The sequence below is a fragment of the Cetorhinus maximus genome, chromosome 20, assembly GCF_964194155.1.
Source record: "Cetorhinus maximus chromosome 20, sCetMax3.hap1.1, whole genome shotgun sequence".
Classification (NCBI taxonomy): domain Eukaryota; kingdom Metazoa; phylum Chordata; class Chondrichthyes; order Lamniformes; family Cetorhinidae; genus Cetorhinus; species Cetorhinus maximus.
This window is the reverse complement of record NC_135898.1, coordinates 40,627,781-40,654,957: the sequence shown is the minus strand read 5'-3', so window position 1 is coordinate 40,654,957 and position 27,177 is coordinate 40,627,781. Positions and strand designations below refer to the sequence as shown.

General features: G+C 42.3%; 1 protein-coding gene across 1 annotated transcript in view; it reads right to left on the bottom strand.

The window, feature by feature from the left end:
- Positions 1-27,177, bottom strand: part of pcdh15b (protocadherin-related 15b) — a 1,616,824-nt gene that overhangs the window by 82,249 nt on the left and 1,507,398 nt on the right. Inside the window, exons 33-37 of the mRNA XM_078565941.1 lie at positions 22,685-22,900; positions 19,872-19,960; positions 14,827-15,003; positions 11,094-11,312; positions 1,010-1,120 (exon numbers count right to left, since the gene is read on the bottom strand). Coding sequence (XP_078422067.1) covers positions 1,010-1,120; positions 11,094-11,312; positions 14,827-15,003; positions 19,872-19,960; positions 22,685-22,900 — 812 coding nt within the window. The remainder of the gene's footprint in view (positions 1-1,009; positions 1,121-11,093; positions 11,313-14,826; positions 15,004-19,871; positions 19,961-22,684; positions 22,901-27,177) is intronic.

Here is a 27,177-nt window from a genome sequence, read left to right as displayed (position 1 = left end):
CTGTTTTAGGACTCACTTGGGTGGAACTTGCACTGTGTACTTCCAGCTGGTGATATAGCTGATGGGGAAATTAGATAGCAATTTTTTTTGTGGGGCTGTGCAGAAGAGGATCAAAGTTCAAACTAAGGTTGAACTAATTCAGGATCCTAGCATGGCCTGTAAGTTTGTCATATTTAATATGTTCAAAATGCATGTCAAATTTGGCAGAATTAACATGCAGATCTGATGTTCATTTACAACACTAACAAAAACATTAAGTACTGCAAATAAAAGAAACCATTGAACATATTGGTGTGGACAAAATAAAAGTAAAACTATCTTTGTATTCGAAAGGAAAATATATTTTCTAATGACAGCACAAAACTAGAGAATGGGCATGATAATGAAGTCAACTCAATTCTGCAGTGAGGAGATTTATCCTTCATCAGAGTAGAGTTGAATATTGAAATACAAGCAGCTGCCAGACTTCACTAGGTCTGTATGCTTTGTTCACATAGTTTCTCCCTGCACACAGCCTGCATGATCAGTTCCCATGACTTATACTGCATACTGAGAGGTCTAAGCTACTACACTGAGTCACATTGTGAGATAGAAGTACAAAGCTGAACTCCTTGATTTTCTATTTCTGATGATGGCATTTGCCCAATAACCCTAATTGCAGCAGACACTTCCCAGAGGGAAGCACTGCCATGTATGTGTACGCATTCACATTGGAAGTGTATTTAAAAAAAGCAACCAGTGCAATCTTGTATCACTCGTGCTCATTATTTCTCCAACAAAAATTAACCTGTAGAAAATTAAAGGGTAGAAATACTTGATGGCTTACTTTAGACCCAATTTTAGTTAATTTGTCAGTCACATGGACTTCAGAAGTTAGATACAATCCTTTAGAAAGTTAAAGGGTTGAAATGGCCTTTGGTACATTAAAAAAAGTCACTAGACAGACATTAAATACAAATAGTGCACAGTTCACTTTTTAAGAAGTTCTCTCTATTCTCTGAAGACTTACATGGTGTTGTCACCCAGTTCTTCATATAGATTAGTCGTTGGGCCACCGGTTGATTTCCCTGCTGGCAAAGTCATCTGGATTCTTGCCGTCTTTGCACACTCTGCCTGCCGCCTATTCAAACACAAAATAGATAATCAGAACCATTTTATCAACATCCTGTGTCCCGCTATGTCAGATTCACTCAAATGATTAATTTATTTTGGTTATTAAAAGAGAAAATGTCATCTTTTTCACCATCGCATCTTACAAAACAAACCAGTTTTTTTTACATCAAATCATTTTTCAAGAGGCTCACATTTTGTTCCTTTAAATTTTGCTCATCATAATGCACAGAAGAGCTGATAGTTTTGATAATTGACCAAGTTATAGAGAAGTACTGGTTAGACATTTTTGAGTTTATTAAGTTGTATTCATAAGCTTAAAAAGGACACACAAAAATGCAAAATATTCAGTATAAATTTTATAGCCATTAAACTATTCTTTGAAACTCAAAATTAATTTTATAGATCTAAAACAAAACATAAGTCAGTTTCTGAAAAATTAGGAATATTGCTGACCCTCTGAACTCTGCCAGTGAATCAGCTGTCACCGCTGCCCAATGTATGTTCACTTGTGAACAAGGCCCTTGACATCCATGAACTTATTGTGGATGATTGCATCAACAACATGGCCTTTGTTGGAAATCTGGATGAGCGGTGATGACACCTTTTCCTTAATGAAATCTCCCCATATGTCTAAATGTTCCACCACTTGCCCCACGAGTTCTGCGGTGGTGTGGCACTCTTCACCGCATCATACCTTGATCTGACTCATTACAGAACAACAACTTATATAACGCCTTTAATGTGATGAAATGTCCCAAGGTGCTTCTCAGGATTATTATAAAACAATGTATGACACCAAGCCACATAAGGTACAAATAGGCCACATGACCAAAAACTTAGTCAAAAAGATAGGTTTTAAGGAGTGTCTTAAAGGAGGAAAGTGAGGTATAGAGGCAGAAAGTTGTAGGATGGGAATTCTTCTGGCATTTTTTCCTCCTTTGAGCAGCCCACCTTGTATCACCCCTTTCACCTCTCATTTAAAATTCTCATTCTCTACCACCCACTCAATAAAAAATGTTCTCATTGAAGTACCTTCACTATTTTCCTCCCTCAGCCTCTGCAATATTTCTCATCCTCAGTAATTTCAGCTTCCATCTCAACTCATCGTGCTCCCTTTCCTCTGAGTTCACTGCCCTCTTATTCATCACATTCATTCTCTCCCCAACCTCCTTGACCTTGCCATCTCACATGGTCTTGCTAGTCCCATTGCATCAATTACAGGTAAGGCGATCTCACTTCCTTGTATCACTCACCACCCATATCCCCCTTCCATACTCCAAACCTACCTCCTTCTGTATATGCCCCAGGAAAAAATCCCCAATTCATTAATATCCGCGCTTTCAAAATCCAGTCTACCCTTTGGTCCTCCATTCCACACAACATTTCTATAGATACTGATTTGCTTAACCATACCCTCACCTCCACCTCTGATGTCCTCGTCACCAAGAAAATCATTACTCCCTCTCAATCTGGTATTCTCCCAGTATGGCCCATATGTCCGCTCCCTTAAGTCCAAGGATTACAGATTTGAAGAGATAGGACTGGCAGCTAGTTTAGCTATTCACCATCAGATCTAGCCGGACCACATAAAGCATTGTCAGGTTCTGCACTCATGTGCCCAAAGTGTTCATTAGTCCAGGATCATCCCAGAATGCAAAGACAATGTCTGGCTTCTTTTCTCTATCACAAACCATCCTAAACCCCTCTCCCTGTCTCCTCCAAACTCATCTCCAACAATAAGTGCAAGGAGGTCATGGGTCTTTTTCTTTAAGATTGAGGCCTTCCGATCAGCTGCCTCTGCCATGCTTCTCCCTTTCACTAGCCAAACATTCTCTAAAGTTCCTTCCCTGCCCTAGCTCTGTAGTCGCATCTTTCTCTTATTTCTCTCCTCCCTCCCCTTTTCTGGCTCATCCTGTCCATGAAACCCACCTCATGATCCCTCGGCCCCATTCTCATTGAATTACTGACCAGCCAACTACCCCTCCTTGTCCCCATATTGCTGATATAAATGGGTCCCTCACTTCAGGTGTTGTGCCTCTCTCATTTAAATCTGTTGACATCACCTCGCGCCCCAAAGAAACAATCCATGACGCCACCTTCCTGGCAAACAACCATCCCGTCTCCAACCTCCCATTTCTCTCCGAAGTCCCTGAACCTGTTGTTGCCTCCCAAATTCACGTCCAGCTTTTCCAGAACTCTGTTTGAATCTCTCCAATCAGCTTTCAGCCCATACCACTGTATTGAAACGGGTCTCATCAAAGTCACAAACAACATTGTGCATGACTATGACAAAGGTAAAATATCCCTCCTCTTCCTTCTTGACTTAACTTCAAGCTTTGACAGTGTTGACCACATTACCCTTCTCCAACGTTTCTCCACTGTCATCCAGCTGGGTGGAATGGCTCTCACCTGGTTCCATTCTATCTAACTGTAGCCGGAGAATCATGTACAATAACTTCTCTTTCTGTTCCTGCACTGTTACTTCTGGTGTCCACCAAGTATTTAACCTTGTCCCCTTTCTATTTCTCATCCATATGCTACCCCTCGGCAGCATCAGCCAAAAGCACAATATTAGTTTTCACATGTACCCTGACAATGCCAGCTCTACCTCATCATAACCTCTCTCAACTCAACTGTTGCTAAAATATCAGACTGATTATCTAACATCCAGTACTGGATGAGTAGAAATTTCTTCCAATTAAATATTTGGAAGACGGAAGCCATTGTTTTCTCTCCCTGCTCCAAACTCCATTCCCTAACTACTGACTCCAATCTTCTTCTTTCTGAAAATAAATCAACCTTTTCGCAACTTAGTGTTACATTGACCCCAAGGAGAGTTTCCAACCACATACTCATGCCACCAATGAGGATATTTTCATCTCTGTAACATCACCCAACTTCACCCCTGTCTCAGCTCATCTGCTGCTGAAACGCTCATTAATGCCTTTGTTGCTGATAACTTGACTATTCCAAACCACTCCTGGCTGGTTTCCTGTAAATTTCCTCTGTAAATTTAAGGTCATCCAAAACAAATTTTAACTCACACCAACATCCTGTTCACCCATCACCCCTGTACTCGCTGACCTACATTGGCTCCCAGTCAAGCAATGTCTCGATTTTGAAATTCTCATCTTTGTTTCAAATTCCTCCATGGCCTCATCTCTCCCTATCACTGTGATCTCCTCCAGCCCCACAGTGCCTATCTAATTCTGGCCTATTGAAAATCTCTGATCTTAATTGCTCCACCACTGGTGGCTGCACATTCAGTTGCCTAAGAGAGGTGTCAGCTGTGGCTCAGTTCATAGCACCCTCGCCTTTGAATCAGAGGGTTGTGGGTTCATGTCCCACTCCCGGAAACCAAGAACTGTGACTGTACTCGAAAGAGTTGCAATCTGTGACTGTTGATAACTCGAAAGAGTTTCAGTTGCCTAAGAACCAAACTCGACCTTTTGCTTCCCTTCTTTCATATCCTCCTTAAAATCTACTTTTTCACAAAGCCCTGTCTTCTGATCTAATATGGTTACTCTGAATTTACATCACTACCTAATGGCCTGAATTTTTGCAACAACAGAGCTTCTCCATTGTTGCAAAAATAGAAGCTGAAATATGGAAGTCCTGCCTGCGAATAGGTCCCCTACCATTTTGGCAGGGGCGAGAATGGGGATAGGTCTGGATTTGTGCATGCAAATTTTGTGGGGAAAGCTGCCCATATAAAACAGCAGTTGCCTCCATTAATGTCTTAATTTCATTGACCAGGAATGGGAAGCATGACATGTGTAGATTAGACCTGGTGGGAGCAGGTCTAAACTTTGCGAAGCCCTTTGGAGAGATGGGGCACATCATTGGGGAGATCGAGTACCCCTTTGGATATTGTCCCAGAACACCTTTGGGGGAGGTCAGGTGCCCTATGGGAGAAGTAAACTGCCCTTTGAGAGAGGTAAGGTGCCCTTTGGGATTGGTAAAAGTGAACATGAATGTGCATAAAAAGTGCATAAACTCACTGGAACTGTCAAGAGAGCTGTCAAGAGGAACTGTCAAAGTGCCAGAACTGTCAAAAGCAACTGTTAAGCTGTCAAGGCATTTAAACCTCCTGTGCTTTAAATCTTTGAAAAAAAACTGTCTGGAGTGTTTACAAGCCTCAGAGTTTATAGTTCCACTTCAAATAGCCACTTGGAGCTGTCAATCAAACTGTGAATCAAAATGGAAGGCACTCCACTGTAATAATGGAAGGTTCTGAAATCAGTCATGCAGCACAAATCCAGTAATGATAGATCTCAGGCGTATGTCAACAGACAGTGAAATAGCAAGAAATTATTCTTTTAACATTCCAGTCCGTTTTTTCAAAGATTTAAAGGACAGTAGTTTTAAATTCTTTGACAGCTTAACAGTTGAACATACATACATTTATCATTACTGGATTTGAGCTGCATGACTGACTTCAGAAACTTCCATTATTACAGTGGAATGCCTTCCATTTCACAGTTTAATTGACAGCTCCAAGTGGTTATAGACCGGGATTTTCTGTGCCCGCCGGCATTAGGCGTGTTCGGTGGTGTGAGCGGACAATATAACACGATTGATTTTACAATGGCGTGAAACCAGGGGCAGGATGTTTCCATTGGCGGCGGGGGCAGCCTGACATGCCAACGCGTAAAATGACACGCGATGATGTCGGGCTTGTGTTCCGATGTCATCGCGCGCCATCATGATATTTCAATTTGGTGGACGCATGCCAGAGTCGGCTGCACGCCCGCCGAAATGTAAATGGCCTATTAAGGCCATTAAGAAAGCAATTATTGTCATCAGTAACGCTGCCTGTCCAACCTTAAGGTTGGCGGGCAGGCAAAAAGCCCTAGCGGCCTTCGCGTTTTTCAGGAAACCTCATCCACGAGCGGGATGAAGTTTCCGGAGGCTTTTATTAAATAAATAAATACATTTTTGTAAATATAAAAACATGTCCCAACTCATCTGACACAGTCACATGAGGGGACATGTTTAAATAAATTTTTTAATCATTTATTCAATTATTTTAATATCCATTCAATCTCCCTGAGGCAGATCCGTGCCTCAGGGAGATTGCTGCGCTCTTTCACGCGCATGCCTTACTCTGGCAGCACGGTTCAGATCATTGGTCCTCTTTCTGCACTGGATGGCCAACCTCTTCTCTGATCACCACTGCCACTGCCTCCCAAGCCAGAGTGGTGAGATTGCTGGACTTCCTGCAGCCAGAGCAGGGGTGAGGACATCATGGAGGGCCTCCAAAAGGCATTCCAGTGACGGGTCACTGAACTGTTCTTTGCTTTTTCTGGAGCAGTCCTGGGCTGCAAGTGTTAAGAACTGTGTGCGCGGCTACCGTTTAGATATGGCACCTGGGGTGAGGAAACGGTGAGGTAACAGCGTGGTGAGAGATTCAGAGGCTGCCCGCCAGCGAGACAGCGTGTTTTCTGTTGCAAGTAGACAATATGGCGCGAAAACCCATCATTGTGGTGGCAGGCAAAACGTCGTTTTTCATGTCTGTTACCGCATTTAGTGCAAATCTGGGACAACTCTGCCTATGGTGTTACCTCCAAACACACCCCCACACCAGTTGCTTTATCATTAGTTTGCTTTCTCTTCATGCCTATGCGTCACCAAATCTTTGATTCTCCTCTACTCCATCTCCCTAATTCTCAACCCCTTGAACCATGCTTCCCACCCCTATCCAGCCAACTACTGCCTTCTCCCTGAAACTGGTGAGTACCTTGCCAGCAGTTGACCTGAATGAAGAAGAAAACTGGGCAGGCTAGAAAACCACCAGCATAACCATTATCATGAGTTAAAATATCCCAGTGACCCAATCACCCAATGATTCAATGTAATTAAAACACAAATTCTTTGTATAGTCATGTGCTTTCAATTATTTACAAGTCTTTTTAAATACATAACAACCAAAGTTGCTTTGCAACTCCTGTGTTTTTGCTGATTAAGGAATACAATAATTTGGCTATTTCTTGGGCCATTTTGTCATTGGTATCTTTTACTGGCACGATCTCATTGCACCTGACATTCAGGTGCATCTCATCTGCATAAAGCTTGTGGTTAATCATATTCTATTGGCTACAAACCAAACACATCAACAAACTAGAAATGAAATAGCTCTTTACATACATCACTAAAATTAAATCTTAGTTATTTTCATTGATTTACAACTTAATTTATTACCTATCAATTTAGATTATTTAAATGTTCATGAAATTTTATGTGAACCCTAAAATTGGTGGTTTATGAAACATTAGGGCCAGGATTTTCCTGTCGGCGAGCTGGGGGCGGGGCCCGCTCGCCAACGCGAAAATGACGTGGGATGATGTCGGGGGGAACCCCCAATGTCATTTTGCCCAATTTAAATATTCAGGAAGGCGGGCAGACAGCGCAATCAGCTGTCCGCCTGCCGACCTGTCAGTGGCCAATTGAGGCCATTGACAGGATAATTAAAAGGACCTGCCCGTCCAACCTTAAGGCTGGTGGGCAGGCCAGGAGCCCCAGCGGGCTTCTGAAAAAACATGAAACCTCATCCACTGGAGGGATGAGGTTTTATGTCTGTTTTAAAAAGCTTTAATAATCTTTATGTGATATTTATTAACATGTTATTAACATGTGTGACATTGTCACATAAGGGGGACATGTTAATAATTTTTTAATTTTTCTATTTTTGATGTTGATGAAACTTTCAGCGCTCTCCCTGAGACAGCACTTAGTCTCAGGGAGATGTGCACTCTTTCGCGTGCATGCATGAAAGAGAGCACTTTGACAGTTGGGGAATCCCTCCCCCCCCAGCACAGGAAGCGCATAGCGCTTCCTGATGGGCGGCCCGCCCACTCAAAATGGCGGCGGGGCCCGTTTTGGCAGTGCCGATCGGCTGCCCGCCCGCCGCTGAGCCAGTGGGGCCCGCCCGCCCATCAAGGGCAAAATTCTGCCCTAGGTTAAAATATAATCAGACGTTTAATCATGTGTTCTCTGGCTGTGATGTTGCTTCACTGAGTAACTGGATTGATTAGTAAATTGATCATTATCTAAGTCACTAGTATTTAAGGTTAACATACAATCAGAACATGCATTGACAAATACAATAACTTGTAAACTATATTAAAATAAATGCTAGATACTTACTCTTTAAATCTGATATAATGCAATAATGAGAAGGAACAAAAAAAAATATTGTTAAACAATTATTTGTGCTTTAGCTTAAAAATTCATTTCATGCTGTGCATTTATTATCAATGACCACACCGTAGGGCTGAAATTATGAGCGTCCGCCATAGGCACACATGTGGGTTGGCGATAGTGCACCAATATAGTCCCCCTGGTTGTATAATCTGCGCTCACCAATAGTGAGGATTTGAGCTGGCAGAGGAATCTCAGAATTTCAGCCCTCGCATTTAAGGTACCATTTTAATCACTTCCATTAGTGATGCAGAATCTAAGACCATCTGGAACAAGAAAATAAAATTTAGTTTCACCCTTTAACACAGCGCTAGGATGTTTGAAAACAAACCAAACTCTGACCTACTAATACTTTCAAGTCAGAGAGTCAACAAACAGTGCTCATGACATGCAAATTCAATTGCCAAACACAACACCGACATTCATCAAAAGAGAAAATGAATATTATGTTGTTATCTGCAAATTGCTTTATAAATAAACTAAAATGAAATTGAAATAAAATCAGAAATGTGATGCTCTGATGCTGATGAAAGAGTCTGGGATAATATGTTTTGCAGTGAGTGGCATAATTTTTGATGAGCTAGAAAATTTTAAAGAAGAAAAATAATGTGAAAATTCAAAAGGCCAGGATACAGGTTAAAACATAGTCAGATGAGGCAGTTTGTTGGAATGAATGGTGCTGAAGAGAGGAGGCACGCAGGTCTAAGCCATCTGCTCTGGGGTGCTGCCAATTGAAAGCCAGCATGCAGCATCACTGTTTGGCTATTGTTGCATGCCTCCTATGGTCTGCTGAGGATTTGCATCTATGTGAGAGTAGGGCCTCATCCTCTTTAGCTGCAAGAGGATATGACTCTATCAGATCATCGGGGACTGAGAATAGATGGATTTATACCAATCCAGGCAATTTTGTGACGTATTATATTTGAATATTCTATACTAAGTCATCAGTACCTTGCCACCATCACACATGGAGGGACAAGCATACCTGGTACATGAAAATGCCATTACCTCCAATTTCCCTTCCAGGTCACTTGGACATATATTACCATTCCATCATTTTTGCTGGGTTATATTCCTGGAACTCCGTACCTGAAAGCATTGGGAAGCACCTTCACCACACAGACTGCAGTTCAGACTGGTTCACAAAGAAGGTCACCACCTTCTCAAAGACAGCTGGGGCTGGGCTATAAATGCTTGCCTTGCCAGCAATGCCCACATCTGAAAATGAATTTTTAAAAAAGGGATGTAAAAACCCTCAGTCACTCCAACTTGTAAGTTATGGTTAGGTTTCTTGTGACGATGGGTCAAATTTTTAAATGGGCGCAGAGGTAGGATGGCCACTGCCGGAACTCAAAAATACTGGACACTGCTGCGGTGGGGGGATGATGTCATTGATGCGGAGATTATGTCATCACATTCAAATATTATATCATCGCTCATGGAGATGATATCATCATGCACGTATATCCATCACGGTTCAAGTTGGAAAAGCACAATGGACAGAGGAGAAAGCCTAATTGCAAGTAAATGAGCGACACAGTGAAGGGGAAAATAAATATGAAAACCAACTTCTGCTTTCTGTGTCCCAATCGGTTTGAGGCTCCAGCAGATAGGGAAAGGAACAAGCATTGGCTCCTTCCAATGCTTCTCTGTGATAAGAGTACAAAGGCACAATATACCGGACAGAGATGCCATCCAGTACCAGACAGTGGTCAGGCCAGCTAAAAGCTGCACTGTCCAGTATAAAACTGGACAAATGGTCACCTTATGCAGAGGTAGGACTGGAGGCTGATGGGCCCACAATTGCTGCCAGCATGTTCCTACTTCTGGGCCATTTTTGAACATGCCAGTTTTGGGGGGTTGATGGCAACTCACTCACAAGTGGCAGGTAGCCAATTAAGCTCATTTACGCCCAATTAAGGCCATTGTGTAGGTGCCAACTAGAATTCTCCAGTCGGCAATCAGTCCCCATCAGTGAGACTGAATCCCGGCCAATGTACACAGACTGCCTCCCAGTGACAGACCAGGAGGCCAGTGTTCTATCCACCATTTTAACACCCCCTCTTCACCACATGGCTGCAAGTGCAAAGTGGCCACACCTGCAGCCACGGGTCACCCCGTGAAGGGGGACCCCACCACAATCATGACCTAGCAGCTGTGGCCACTTTGCAAATTTTTAAGCAGTGTTCAGAAGGCTCCTCCATCTTGAGGCACCCTCTCTTTCTCCTACCTACACTGGCAGCTCCCACCTGATAATGGTGTTGTCGATGTGTCAGTGCTGGAGGGCCTCCTGTTGGCCCTTCAGCCTCAAGAACCCACCTTCCATCCTTACCTAATTGGATGGTGAGAGTGTACCTTGGCCACTAATTGGCTTGCATTTCAAAAAATTGTGTCAGCCCTCAGGTGCTGATGCAATGCAGGGTGGTGACCTAAAAATGCACCCAACATCAGGGTCCCCAGCCCACAATAAAAATTCAGCCTCAAGGCTCCATCACTGGCACTACTGTACTAGCTGCAATGAGCTAACTCTTAAATTCCCCTTACTGTGGGCGAGTTACACTTAATTATTTGCCATCTAGATGGCTGTGGAGAAACTGAGAACCAATTTGTAGGGAATTGAATTCTGTTCAACTGCACACAGCGAGTCAAATGTACTCTATCATTGACCCAGCCAACACTGATTAAAGGTGACATAATGGCAAAATACTTCAATTCAAGGTATAATGAATTAAATCACAGGTGTTAGTTACCACATAAAAGTACGTCAGGTATGTACTCACTGTCTGTAGGTAACCATAACAATCAGAATAGCAGGTAAACAGCAGAGGATGATAATGATAGCCAGAGCCAGCAGAGCACCTTCCGTGTAGCCCACAGCTTGTGCCTGTTTCTGTACATTTGCCACCACGTCTGGCGTGCGAATTTCCAGAATACGACCTCCTTGTCCCAAGTACGGCTGAAAATCTTTGTTTATATCTAGAAGTTTGCCATCTAGGAATCTTTATCAATCACAGACATGAATATATTATTTAAGAGCAAGGTGTATATTTTCAAACTGCAATTAATATTGATGCTAACAGCTCAAAAAAAAAATCACCTTGCATGGTCCTGCTACTCTTACTGGAATCTAAGGGGTACACTATTCTTACTTCACAAAGGCAATTAGGGATGGGTGATATATGCTGGCCTTGTCAGTGACATTCATATCCAAATCCCATGCACAAATGAAAAACAGAAGTGAATTGTCAATAAGTGGTGAAATGGGGAGACACATGGCAGAGGCAGTGGCATAGTGGTATTGTCACTGGACTAGTATCCAAGAGACCCAGGGTAATGCTCTGGGGACCTGGATTCAAATCCCACCATGGCAGAAAAATCTGGAATTAAAAGTCTAATGAAGGCCACAAAACCATTGCCAATTGTCATAAAAACTCATCTGGTTCACTAATGCCCTTTAGGGGAGGAAATCTGTTGCCTTACCTGGTCTGGCCTACATGGTGACTCCAGACCCACAGCAATGTGATTTACTCTTAAATGCCCTCTGAACAAGGGCAATTAGGGATGGGCAATAAATGCTGGCCTAGCCAGTGATGCCCACATCCCATGGATGAATTTTTTAAAAAGATGAAATTTAATGCAGGGAAGTGTGAAGTGATACATTTTGGTATAAAGAAATGGTATAATGTTAAAGAAGAAGCAGAAACAGAGGCCAGAAATTTCCCCCCCTGCCCATTGGGGGGGGGGGTTGTGCGGGGTCAGGCACAAACCCGATCAGCGCCCCCGATCGGGTCCGCGCTGCCATTTTACATGGATGGGCCAATTAAGGCCCGCCCAGCGTGACACTTGCCCGGAAGCGCTGATTGCTCCCTGTGTGGGCTGGGGGTGGGGGGGGGGGGGGGGGGGGGATTTCCCTGAGTGGTTCCCTGCATTCTTTCATGCATGCGCGCGAAAGAGCACAGAGATCACCCTGAGGCACAGAGGTGCCTCAGGGAGATTTGTTTCAGTGTTAAACTTTTAAATAAAAGATTTTTAAACTTTTGAAACGTGTCCCTTCATGTGGCAGTGTCACATGAGCTGGGACATGTTAATGAAATTTTGGAAAAAATTTTACTGATTTTTTTTAAACACTGCATTATACCTCATCCCGCCCGTGGATGAGGTTCCATGAAATATGCGAAGGCCGCCTGGGCTCTTCACCTGCCTGCCAACCTTAAGGTTGGACAGACAGCTCATTTAATTGTTTTAATTAGCTTTAACAGGCCTTAATAGGCCTTTGACAGTTCGGCGGCCACGCGGTCAACTTGGCTGCACACCCACCGAACTGAAAATCTAAATGACGTGCGGTGACGTCAGGACACACGCCCGATATCACCGTGCGTCATTTTACGCGATGGTGAATGGGCCCCGCCACCCGCCCCTCCCTGCTCGCCAATGGGAAAATGCTGCTCAGCGAGACCAGGGATGGAATTTTACACCCCTCCCAATGTGGGGATTTTCCGGTCCCGCTGAAGTCATCGGGCTTTTGAATGGCTCGCCGCATTTTACGGGACCGCTGCTGCCGCTGCGACGGGGCCATAAAATTCCACCTCAGGAGTGTAAACAATCATTTATATTTATATGATGGGCTGAATTTTGCTGTCGGTGAGCAGGGGGCGGGGCCCGCTCGCCGACGCATAAAATGATGTGGGATGATGTCGGGCGGAACCCCCAATGTCATCCCGCCCCATTTAAATTTTCAGAAAGGTGGGGGCGCAGCAAAATCAGCTGTGGGCCCACCGACTTGTCGGTGTCCAATTGAGGCCATTGACAGGATCATTGAAACAATTAAAGGACCTGCCCGTCCAACCTTAAGTTTTGGTGGGCAGGCCAGGAGCCCTGGCGGGCGATAGAAAAAACATGAAATCTCATTCACAGGCGGGTTGAGGTTTCATGTAGGGATTTAAAAAGTTTAATAAATTTATTATGTACATTATGAACATGTTCCATCTCATGTGACATTGTCATATGAGGGTGACATGTTAAGGAATTTTTTTTTCTATTATTAACGTTTTTAAAGCTGTCAGATTGCCTCCCTGAGGCAGCACTTAGCCTCAGGGAGATGTGGGCTCTTTCGTGCGCATGCGCAAAAGAGCACACTCTCGCTTTTGGGGAATTCCCCCTCCCCGCACAGGAGGCGCATAGCGCTTCCCGGCAGACGTCAAACGGTGGTGGGGCCCACTTCTCTGGCGGGGATTGTCTCCCCGCCCGTCGGAGATTGGGTCGGGCCCACCCGCCCGGCAGGCAGAAAATTCTGCCCAATGTCTTTAACATTGTAAAATGTTCTAAGGTGATTTATAGGAGTGACATCAAACAATCTGTTAGAACTGTTTATGTGGAGGGGTGGGTTGGTGATGGAAGATGTTATTTTCCAGCTTCCAAGGTGTTAATCTCACTGCTTTATGTTTATTTCAACGGAAGCAATCAAAAATGCTCATTCTGCGTTTTTTTTTCACAAGGTTAAGTGCTCTATGGGGATGTTTTAGCTTTACGGATGTTATTCTGGCCAATCAGGGCTCGGTTGTCTGGACCTCTCATGTGGCAGGGAAGTGGTGCAGAAATAGTAAAAACTGCTGCTCTGAACTTTTCTTTTGCTTTTCTACTAGGTTTAATGAGCATCTCTGTCATCACTGTTGTTAAACAATTGCAAAGAGCATCCTCCACAGCTCTCATTAATGAGCACATAGGAACAAACATCACTAACGCTTGAATGTGGACAAATGAACAGCTTCCCAGTACATCTTTATGTGACACAGTGCTTTTATAAGAATTGGAAATTCGCAGTACATTTAAAATACTGCTATGCATGTCTCATTAAAAAAACGAGACTGAAGAAAAGATAATCATCACATGTTGCAAAAATCCAGTGAAGGGTGTCTGGTACAGTGAAGTATTTACAAATGAGCACACAGTCAGACAGCTCCCAGAGGTCAATTTTTGACAGGAGTCTCTTGTTTGATTGGACAGAGACCATCATTTAGGAATTTTGTTGAAAACTGAGGTGGCACATTTGATGCTGGCATAGAAAGTCAGTGATCATTGTACAGACTAATGAATTAAAAATATCAGAGGCTATCTCTCCCACTTCTGGCGCTGTAGGGGAGATTTAAATATACATAGGCATAGCAAAATGATAATCCATGCACTGCTTTATGATTAAGAGAATCTGTAATATTAGTATATGAGCACATTACATTTGAATGACATTCAACTATTGTTATTTTAGTAGTTATTAGCTCAGTAAATAGGATAACATCCCCATTAAAATAATTAACAGAGAAACATCACACAAATGTATTAGACAGTCACATGAGCTCTAATTTTTCTGCTTAATACAGGTTTCCTCGCATAATAAAAGGCCTTTAATTAACTGCGCTAACTTTCAGCAGAAGACAAATATTGGTCGCATATGTAATTCCAGATAAACACAAAAAAGCTAGGCAAATTTTGAGAGGATTAATACTGCACTGTACTCACTTGAAGAGCTCATTCCTTGATATGGCTCTGTTTGTCAAAGGGTCAATGGCATAAACCATCAGATCTGACTTAGAATAGTCCTCTTCCTGGAAGCCATCTCCATGTCTGCGAGGACCAATGGATTCCACTACAACCTTGGCACCTGGAATCTGATCTTGTACATAACGTTCCAAAATTCTAAGAACACAATTTTAATAAAATAGAAGTAGGTGACTTAGTATGGCATTTTGTCTGCATGTATATTATATTCGTGCTTATGTCTCATTGTTGGAGATATGGCAGCTGGAAGTTCATTGTTTCGGAACCGAAGCCTCTTTAGCTATTAAAGCTACTGAGGTGGGATAGGGTGCAGGTGGGAGGGAAACCCTCATAGAGATCACAGTGTAAGGCCTGGCTTTCACTTAAATATTCTAGCACTGTCATCCACCTGAAACCAGAAGGACCAAGGACAGGGCCAGCGGGCTGGAGTGGGAAATTGGCTCAGGAGTGGTAGGATGCCAGGGACTCAAAGGAGCAGTCCTTAGGGGGCAAAGGCTTTGGCCTCTGATAGCAGCATGCAAAGGGAGAGGCAGTGCTGGGGCTGGAGAGGTCAAAGGATTCCTTGTGGAGCTGGGGACCGGGGAGTGGGAACACTACTGCTCCTCCTGGGTCACAAGGAACTCTCACAAAAGAAATTTTAGAAAATTGACCAGTCAGTGCCTCCTGCCAGAATTTGGCTTTCAGGTTTCACACTTATCTGCAAACCTTCCTTACTCTGCATTAAAATTACATTGTGACACCAATCCTGTCATCGGGGCGCAACTTTTAAATTTAAAGTAGGTGCCCACCTGCTTGTAAAGGGAGCCTCAGCCCACTTGAAAATCGGTAAAGATGAAATGGCATCAGTCGTGAATGGTTTGACTTCGCCCAGTAAATTGGTTCAGCCTAATTTTAACTCTTCCCAAGCACTGTTCTTGATGAGGGAAGAGATTAAAATTGTGGCTCAAGTGTCCCTTTATTTCGCAGATACATGCTGGCAGAGGCAAAGGTCAAACATCAAAAGCCTAATATATATTTATATATAATAAGCAGTTAATGTCATTGACATTACATAATTTAATAAATCCAAAATAAAATTGAGGGTGCATGAACTATTGCAGTGGCAATTTGCACAGGGATGGAAAAGCTGATCAATGCTGTCACACCTGTATGATGCTCTCTCTCCACTTTCTCGAACAGCTAGATTTCTACATAAGTGGTAAAAATCACACCTAGCTGTTAATTAACCATGGCACAACAAGGACATCTTCTCTCTGACCAGGACTTAGCAGTTTAGCCTGACAGTATTGTTAATAAAAACCTCTGAGGCCCACAAGACTGACAAAAGTCCTTTGGACTGTGGGATTAGTAGGGCCAACCGAGAACTTGACCATTGCAGAGATCTAGCATGGGGTCTGGAAGAACCTTTACAACATCACTAAGAGGAAGGAAGAATATCACCTTGCCTTAGTATAGAAGTGAAGGACATATACTGGTATCACCTTTAAGTGATAATTAAAGATTTCAGTTATTGCACAGACGGTGAAAGAATTTCCAGATGAGGTCAATGCTTCTCAGTAAACAAATTAAGGAAATATAGGGATAATGATTTTGAGATGTTAAAGATAACAAAGAAAAAGTCGTTCTCACGCAGTTGGTGAATGCATTTTCAAATTTCTGCTTACCATAGCGATGAAGGATATACATGGGTCATAGGGATAACAGTAAAAGTTACATATATTTGCAGAAAACACAGGACTTACACAGAAATGTATGAATGTAGCAAGGTGATTAACACAATTTAAAATAACAGGGAATGACATTTTTCATCCAAATGCCAAAGAGCAAGGGAGAATTTACTGCTGGAAGGAAGCTACATGACTCACTTTATTATACCTAAAAGAGCAAAATTTCCAAAGACTAAGAAGGACAGCATTAGATCCTTTCAGTACGAACCATTAAATGCTCACAAAGTGAATTGTGTAATAAGTAGTAAAGGGGGCATTGGCAAATGTTGATTTTGGCAAGGTGAGACACAGAAAGAACTACATGCTGGTAATCTATTAAATCATATAAAGTATAATTTCATTACATGGTGTGCTCATATGCATAGATTGTGCACATGTATGAAGTACCTGAGGTAGTAAAATTAGAATATGTGCTTGGGGTCTAATACTGCCCCACTGCTAATACCATCCCACTGCTGATGCCGTCCCATTGCTGATACTGTCCCACTGCTGATATCATCCACTGCTAATACTATCTCGCTGCTGATACTGTACCGCTGCTGATACTGCCCCATGTGCTGTGACTGCCTCACTGCTGATACTGCACCACTGCTGATGCTATCCTACTGCTGATACTGCCCCACGTGCTGATACTGCCTCACTGCTGATACCGCCCCACTGCTGATACCACCCCACTGCTGATACCGCCCCAGTGCTGATACCGACCCAGGTGCTGATACCATCCACTGCTGATACTGCCCCATTGCGGATACCATCCACTACTGATACTACCCCACAGCTGATACTGGCCTACTGCTGATACTGTCCCACTGCTGATACTGTCCCACTGCTGATACTGCCCCATGTGCTGATACTGCCCCACTGCTGATACCATCCACTACTGATGTTACCCCACAGCTGATACTGTCCCACTGCTGATACTGCCCCACGTGCTGATACTGCCCCACGTTCTGATACTGCCCCACTGCTGATACCATCCACTACTGATACTACCTCACTGCTGATACTGGCCTACTGCTGATACTGTCCCACTGCTGATACTGCCCCACTGCTGATACTGCCCCACTGCTGATACTGCCCCACTGCTGCTACCATCCACTATTGATACTATCCCACAGCTGATACTGTCCCACTGCTGATACTGCCCCACATGTTGATACTGCCTCACTGCTGATACTGCCCCACTGCTGATACTGCCCCACTGCTGATACTGCCCCACTACTGATACCGCCTCACTGCTGATACTGCCTCACTGCTGATACTGCCCCTCGTTCTGTTACTGCCCCACTGCTGATGCCATCCACTACTGATACTGACCCACTGCTGATACTGTCCCACTGCTGATACTGTCCCACTGCTGATACTGTCCCACTGCTGATACTGTCCCACGTGTTGATACTGCCTCACTGCGGATACCGCCCCACTGCTGATACCTCCCCACTGCTGATACCGCCCCACGTGCTGATACCACCTCACTGCTGGTACCGCCTCACTGCTGATACCACCCAACTGCTGATACCACCCCACTGCTGATACCGCCCCACTGCTGATACCGCCCCACTGCTGATACCATCTCACTGTTGATACCGCCCCACGTGCTGATACTGCCCCATGTGCTGATACCATCCCACTGCTGATACCGCCCCACTGCTGATACTGCCCCACGTGCTGATATTACCCCACTGCTGATACTGCGCTACCTGCTAACACTGCCACACTGCCTGTGGAAGGACTGAGAATGAGGGTGAATTAAAATAGGTGAATTTAATGTCAAATCAGATACCGAAAGAGAAATAAAGAGGGAAGGAAAGATTGGATTAAGGGAGATTTTAAAAAAAATGAAGAAAAAGTAACTCACTCTGGCAAGTTTAACACGAAATTAATGGTACAAAACAGCAATTGCTTAAAAAAATGGGGGAGGCTGAGGATGAGATACTAGTTTTATGAAGCTAATTGTGGAGGGTGCAGGTGCAACTCAAAACAGTGACGTTTGGATATTTACATTTACAAGACTATCAGTGATCAAAACATGAAACACATTTGAACCTTTACCCAGCCTAGGATTGAACATGTGTTGAATCTTCCACCCATTGGGGGGGTTGTGTGGGCGCGGGCAGGAGCGAGCGCGCTGCCATTTTAGGTGGGCGGGCCAATTAAGGCCCGCCCAGCGTGACGCTCACCCGGAAGTGCTGAGCGCTCCCTGTGTGGGTGGGTGGGGGGGGTAATTCCCTGAGTCTGGGCCTGTGCTCTTTCGCGAATCTCTGTGCCTCAGGGAGATTTGTTTAAGGTTCAAACATTTAAATAAAGAATTGAAAATATTTTAAGATATGTCCCCTCATGTGACAGTGTCACATGAGCTGGGACATGTCAAGGAACATTAATTTAAAAATTTATTTAATTTATAGACCTCATCCCGCCTGTGGATGAGGTTTCATGAAAAATGCGAAGGCCGCCTGGGCTCTTCGCCTGCCCGCCAACCTTAAGGTTGGACGGGCTGCTCATTTAATTAGTTTTAAACAGGCCTTAATAAGCCTTTGACAGTTCGGCGGGCGTGCAGCCAACTCGGCCGCGCGCCCGCCAAACTGAAAATCTAAATGACGCTCGGTGACGTTGGGATGACCGCCCGACGTCACTGCACGTCATTTTATGCGTCTGTGAGCAGGCTCCCGTGTGCCAACCGGAAAATTCTCCCCATAAAGTTCATCGTCACTGATACTTTGCCAGCCTTTGAAAACCACAAAGCATACAAAAGTGTTTTTCTTTTAGTATTTAAATTTGCTATGGTATTTGTTGACAACATTTTATTAGTTCCAATGACTATTATGGAATTGGTGCAGCATTTTATGAAGTGATACACAGTCTTGAAGTAATATTGTGTACTACTACAATACACTTAACAACAACAACTTATATATTTGGCACCTTTAGTGTAATAAAATGTCCCAAGGCGCCTACTTAATGCATTTGTGTTGAATATTTGCACTATTCTAAATGAAACATCATTGATCCCACCTTTAAAACAGCAGACAAAATAATTTCATAAAACTATGTAACATCTTCCTAAGAAAACTATAGCCAGCAAAAGTTTTAGGTTTATATTCTTGAAAGTAATTTATCTAGCTGAAGTTACTGACCATCAGTAACTTTTGCATTTTATATGCAATATTCACTGGGCATTTTGCAGATCTCAAAAACGATTGAAACATCAAGAATAATATTTTTAAAAACCTGTTGCTTCTTTCTATTTCTAAATATTTATTCCTTAAGAAAACACAATACCCGATGAGCTGATCCTTGTTCTGTTCCACCAGAGTAGGAGGGACATTTGAAACAATCACTTGCATATCCAGTTCATTAACCACGGATACCTAGAGAAAGGACAAATGCAATTCTGTTGGTTCTAACGTGACAATTTTTTGTTGCAGACAACTTGGCCGCACAGTTGCTATTTTTTCAAATAATTGATTCAGCTGTATTTTAAAAACTGCATAAGCCTTATTGTTTCTAAGGTATAACATTGGGTGCAACAAGTTAAAATCCTGTTGTTGGAAGCTTCAGATATATGCAGAGGCACACTCCAATAACCTGCCTGAAAAGCTGAGTGTAGATTGGCAAACCCAAGGCTTAGGGATGCCCAAGTGTGCATAAGGATTTTGTGGAATTAACCAGCATAAACTATGGAGTTTACCAGTATAAAACACTGCAGGGGTAAGCTTCTCACTGCTTGCCCATTTAGGATCACCTTGCCTGCTATAAATTGGCTTGTATGGGTTATCTGTAGCCGGCTGAGAAGAGTGTCAGTCTCAGTTACAATTCATGGCCCTCAGCAACAGAGGTGAACAGTGCATCCACCAAAATGTCAAACGTCATTTGTTATTTTATTATGTGGGAATAGAAATGCATTTTTCTTCCCAAAAGTAGACTCACATGAACCCATAGGGTTCTAAGGCAAGTAAAACAAAGATAATCAAGTAAAGCAACCAAAAGTTCTCTGATTGTAAATATCTCCCATAGAAAGCTATGGCAGACAATTGCTGAGTATAAGCTTTAGCCAATGAGTGCACATTCATCCATCTCCCAGGTTGCATTGTCTCATGGCTGGCCGGTGGCTCCAATACAACTTTATCCTTATGATTTTCATGAAGTGTTGCTGCTCCTTGTCCAATCTATAGTAAAACATCTGTCCATGAAAATATTGTGGTGTGTGGGACATTCTGATACCATCTTTTGACCATTTTTATCGGAGCACATTTCAAGCGCTCTCACCTCCTCCACACCTCCAAACATCTGAAACATATTGCTTTAGTAAGTTAAATGTTCGCCCAATTGGAGTCTTGGTTTGCACATGATTTTACCTGGGATTATGTGTTGGGTATTGGACTTTGCAAAGGCCGCAGTCAAATTTATACTTACAAGAAAAGAAAACACATGATTGAGTTCACAAAGCAACCAACTGTTTTAAATAAAACATAGGCCTGAATATTCAGCTCGGCGGGTGGGCGCGATCGGCAGGCCCAAGGATTGGCCAGGAAACAGACTGCCGACCGCAATCGGGCCCCGACTGCGATTTCATGTTGGCTGGCCAATTAACAGCCAGCCAGTGTGAAACACGCGCTGAAAAGCTCAGCACTGCCAGGGTGGGGGCGGGAAGAGGGCGGGTGATGACATCAATGCGGGCGTGGGCCTCAGGGAGCTAAAGACCTGAAAAAGCAAAAATAAAGGTTTCAAAAGCTGAAAAAAAGCATCCATGCATCATAATCTGTCACCAGAAAATTTAGCTACCGAAGTTGCTGTCTACAGAAATGTATTTATATTTCATTTCATCACGGAAATGTCATACCACTCGTGGATGTGCTTTGATGAAAAACGCAAAGGCTGCCAATTTGCCCATCCACCAACCGTAAGTTTGGACGAGCAATGGAAAATCAGAGTCAGATGCGCCTTTAATGTGAAAGATGCCGGCAAATTTACCAGCAAGAGCTAGGACTTAATTGTACTTATTTTGTCTGCTGAATATACTGAAAACATTACATAAAGAAAGCCTGCACTTTGAAAAGAATGTACACAGTACAGTATGTAGTATTGAACTACTGGAAAGATCCACCCAAGTTTGAAGGAATAGAATTTTGTTTTACTGGAATTGTTTATTAAGAACTACTTTGAACATAAAGTGAATGGAATGGTTAAGATAGCATTTTATTTTGACTAGACTTAGAAAGGCCACAAAAGTTGTAGGTGCTGAATTGAAATCTTAAACCCAATTTCAGAATGTCTTCTCTCAGCATTCTTGCTGTGCACAGAACTGATTATCTGGCATGATTTCAGAGCCTCAACAAGGCTATAAATCAGGAGCTAGAGCCTCCAATGCTCCTGATATCCAAATAAGCTGCCTGCCATCTTCAGTGGGGAGTAAAACTGAATGTAGGGCAGGTCTGGTGAAGGAAGTAAATGACAATGGGAAATAACTTAATCTAACATCTGCTTCATTCATGAATCTATTACTTTATCAATCTATTTCTGCTCCCAAATTGGTGCCTGAAAGAGATTCTCAGTGAGCATCATGTCCACAGTACATTGCACATTAGACCATTAAGTATGCACCTGTCTGCCTTAGTAAAATGATACTGCTTTGTATTGTTACAAATGGAACAATTGCTAAAGTAGGAGTGGCAGTGTTGATTTCTATTTTAAAGGTTTACTTTGAGGGTGTTTTAAGTGACTTCAATGATTGAAAGAGCACTAAAGGAATGTTCCATTAAAGGCTGCTTTTAAAAGTAATTAAAGATACGTTTTTAAAATAACAGGTGACCACCCCTGACCCCCACCTCTGCCTCCATTGAAGTGGTGAGCGCACACAATAGAATAGGCCACTGATTTAACTTGAAATACACTAAACAGGCGTGAAAACTTCATTCTGATTTACTAATTTCAAGATAGGTGCATAGCTGTAACCAATTCCATGATACATTTTACAGCACATCTCATGATGAGAAAATGGCATTCATTGTTTATTAAAAGAGGAACCTTGAATGCTAGACAGTCCATTTAAAGGTAAAGCAAAATAATTCAACAAAAACAAGTCCTGTACTTACAACAACTTGTGCACTACTGCTCAATTCTGTCCCATAGTTGTCTGTCGCAATAACTTCAAATTTATAATAGGATCGTCTCATGTTTCTGAATGTAATAGATGTCTTGATTGCGCCAGTGTATTCTTCTATCACAAAGCCATCCTTTCCATCCTTTGTGGGTGGTATGATTAGTCGGAACTGAGAAATACTGTAGTTTCCACTGTCTTTATCTTCAACCTGACAATATAGAGAATAATGAAAGCCCAAGGCTAGTCACATATCATACTATTCATAAAACAGGGCTCTGCCACTAAAGAGATGATCCATTCATTTTATTGCTTTGGCAGATGTTGACAGAAAGGATAAAGCATCTGAACCAAGTTCATTGAAAATTCCCACCAGGAATAACCAGAGAACATGCAGTGCAGCAATGGTAAAAAAAAACAAGGCACCAACTATTTGACTTCCTCAAAGCAGTGTTGTTTGGGTCCTCAGCTAATGCTCAAAGGGTTGGACCTTTTGTCAAGGGAACAGGGCTTGCAACTGGAATTACAAGTAAGTCAAGTGAAAACTGACCTTCTTTAAGGTGAACAGAGTCAATATTATGACATAAGGTCATGTCCTTTGTGAAGCAGAATTGCAGCCATGCACTGAGTAGCTGGCAGAGGGAGAAAAAAACAACTGACAAAATATGAAAAAAACAAGAGCACAGGAACAGGAGTAGGCCATTCAACCCCTTGTCTGTTCTGCCATTCAATATGATAACGACTGATATGCACAGCTTCATTTACCCACTTTAACTCCTTGAGACTCCCTTGGGTCTCTTACCTAAGGAAAAACAGTGGCTCTCAATCTTGAAACATCAATTCAGAGACTTTTGCGAGGGAGAATTCCAGGTTTCTACAACCCCTTTGCGTGAAAAAGTGTTCTCTGGTCTCAATGCTAAATGGTCAAACACTAATTTTAAGATAATGCCTCTGATCCTTGATTCCCCAGCCACAGGGAATATTTTATTTCTATGTACCAAATGGAATTCTTTCAACATTTTGAGCTCTTTGATCAGAAGGCCACATCAAGAACAGTTATGACACAAGGCGACTGATCCAAAAAAGTCACATGTAATGTCCAATTGTAAAAATATGGTATTTGATTTTGTTATCAGTGGCGTAGCAAGGAAAAATTCTGCTCCATAAGACTGCTATGCTCAGCACAGTTGGACAGTCTAGTATGTTCAACAGTGCTGAGAATGCAGAATGTTCAGACATCTTATTTGCTGAGTGGTATCCTGATGAACAACCTCCCATAATGATTGAAAGAAAATCACTTGCATAATGTTGTCATTTTTTAGATGAAGTGAACACATTTCACAGTCAATAAAATTATGAATCTACATGTTACAAACATGATTGACTTTTTCCTGGCTTAAACTTCTTTAAATATTTATACTTTTGGGCATATAAAAACAATATTTGAAAGATGAAAAATGCAAAGCTAAAAATGCCTCCCAGAATCCAAAGTGCAATATCTCAAAAATTAAATAGCCTTGAGTGCTGAGTATAATTTATCATTTATTTATTGCAATTTATAATTTATTTATTACAATTTATATTTATTTGAAAGCAAAACAAACTTCTCTTTGCCATGAAATTTGATCAATTACATTCTTGCATTCCCACTGCAACTCTATATAAAATTAACAGCGCAGAAACAGGCCATTCGGCCCAACAGGTTTATGTTCCACATGAGCTTCCTTTTATACTGCTTCATTTAACTATTGGCATAATCGTCTGTTTTTTACCCCTCATGTACTTATCTAGATTCCTCTTAAATGTGGCATTTATTTCTTCTCCTTTATAAACTAAGAGAGTAACAATCAGAAACATCCTTTGAAAAATGAGTCAGCTGACAAGATCCTCTGAAGGTACGAATGTTCTTTGCTCTAAGACACTGGAAAAGATAAAGTCTAGGTACAGTACCATTGCTGAATAATCTACTTCAAGATAAACTGCTTCAATTCATTTCACAAAGTAGGTAACTCATTATAGAAGAAGTGTGTAATTATTTTTAGCTGTCTTGACAATAACTCTATTCACAGACAAATGGACGGAATTTAATGTTCCTGATGTGGGTACTGTCCACGGGTTGGAGAACCAGTGAGAAACCCATCAGGCACTTAACTTGCCAGTGTCAGGCCTTCCCTGGGATTTCCCACCCACTGACAGCTGCTGGCAAATCCAAGGCTGGCAGCTCTATGTTATAGGCGGTGCTACTGGGAGCAATGGGTGCTGCTGGTAACACAGTGAGGCCTTCAGCAGAGATCATCATGGGATCCCTGGAGATCGCTGAGTGGGATGGGTTGGGGTCACAGGCAGAGGCGGAGGAAGGGGAAGGAGGTCAAATGTAAGGGTGGGGTTGGGTCTCATCAGATACCCTCTTCCTGATGTCAGGTCTCTTGATCAGGCCTATGTGTCTTAGAAAGAGGGACTCCCCCACCCGCCCGCCCCACTGGCAGCAGGGTTAGCTGGGCAGCCTTAAGGAGGTACAGGAAACCCATACAAGTTTGAGAGAATCCCGGAACCACCATTAAATCCTGGTGGGGTCAGAGATAATGACCTTTATCTATAATGACTAATTAGCTAGGGAGCAGGTTCCTGGTGTTGGTCCATTCACACTGCTGACCTGATGGGGGTCAGTTTACCCACTGGGGGTGAAATCGGATGCCATTCCCCCCCCCCAGAACCCCCCGATTATGGGAGCCCACCCGCCTCTTTGCCCACTCCGCTGGCTCCATTAGCTCCCAGCCAATGATTTTCTTTAAAGCATTCACAACCTAAATTGTGTCTAAATTCAGCCAAAAGAGGGAGCTACTACACCACAAACTGATCAGCAAAAACACATCCATCATTCTTGGGTACCAATAAAATCTGAACATCAATCAATAAGATAAAGACCTACAATTATATTCAAAGTAAATGTCTGAATGTTGAATTTTCTTGCTAAATTATTCAGCTTAGAGAAACAGAGCTAATGCTGTGTCTGTGTCAGCATTATTCAAAATAAAGTTATACTGCAAAGCCCGGTTTAATTTCAAAATTGCCATAAAGCTCAGGCTGGCCTTTTGTGCAAAAGTAATTTAAGAAGTTCCATGCTAAGAAGGAAAAGTAATAAATTCATTCTCAGCCTTATTTGTGAATTTGCACATTTTTATACTGTAGTTGAACAGTGTCCATTTGTTCGCATCTGCTTAGTTACAACAATTTTAAATGTTGGTGTTTTTTATACATTGCTCCTGTTCTTTGTTTCTTTACAATTTTGTCTTGTACTATTTCATTGTTTGATAAATGCAATCTATGTGGTGAAATCCTATTATTTAGTTTTAAAATACTGTGACTTGTTATTTTACCATATTTTACCATTCAACAAATTAAATAAGCTAATTTTTATAAATGCCTAATTTTAAGTAACTGCTTTTAAAACTTGCACTAATAACTGTAAATGAGTTAATCAATTGCCTTAGTTGACCAATAACTTATTTCTCCTTAATGATCAACTACACTCAGTTATTGAAAAACCTAAGCTTCAACTAAGACCTTAAATATATTTAGTCATAGCTCGTTATCGAAAACCATCCTCTTGTGAGAGGCCAGTACCATTTATGAAGTGTTCGACTCATGATATTGATGACAAAGTAGTTTTGGTATTCTCACCCAAACTAAATTTCTTAGGTGCATTCACTTTAGATATGGGTTCTATTCAAATAGTCATCTTCAGAACCTGATCTAACCCATAATGACAGAATATGCTAGAAATATTCAGCAGATCAGGCAGCATCTGTGGAAACAGAAGCAGAGTTAACATTTCAGAACTGATGAAAGGTCATCAATTTGAAAGGTTCACTCCATTTCTCTCTCCACAGATGCAATCTGACCTGCTGAGAGATTCCAGAATTTTCTGTGTTTATTTTGATTTCCGCATCCATGGTAATTTGCTTTTATTGAACTCAAAGTGGTGTTTTTGGTGGAACAACATTTTCAAACAATATTTTTTAACTTTAAAAAGTTGTTTTTAACTTTTATCAACTGGAGATTAAATTATTTTTGATATTTAAAAGAAATTCATCTGAACTGCAAAAAACAGTGTGGTCCATAATGTAGTCTGGGAATGGAATTCAGATGTGGGGTTAAACACTTGGATCTGGGGGTGATTTTGATTTGCCATTGGTCTTGTTTAACATACCTTAGTTTACATCAATGCTTAAGATGGTGTGCTAATGCACCTCAGGTATTTTCATGAAGCTCCTGAGAAGAACAGCATTAGTGATGTACCGAAGCTGATAAGTTTCTGAACAGCTACTTTCCAACAAAATTACTGGAACATGGAGGTCAAATCTGCTTCAGGTGAAACTCAGGTCTCTCTCAGGAATGACCCAACACCAGGAACCTGCTCCCTGGCTAATTAGTCATTACTGAGCCACTTAAAGGTCATTATCTCTGAGCCCACCAGGGCAAACCTTG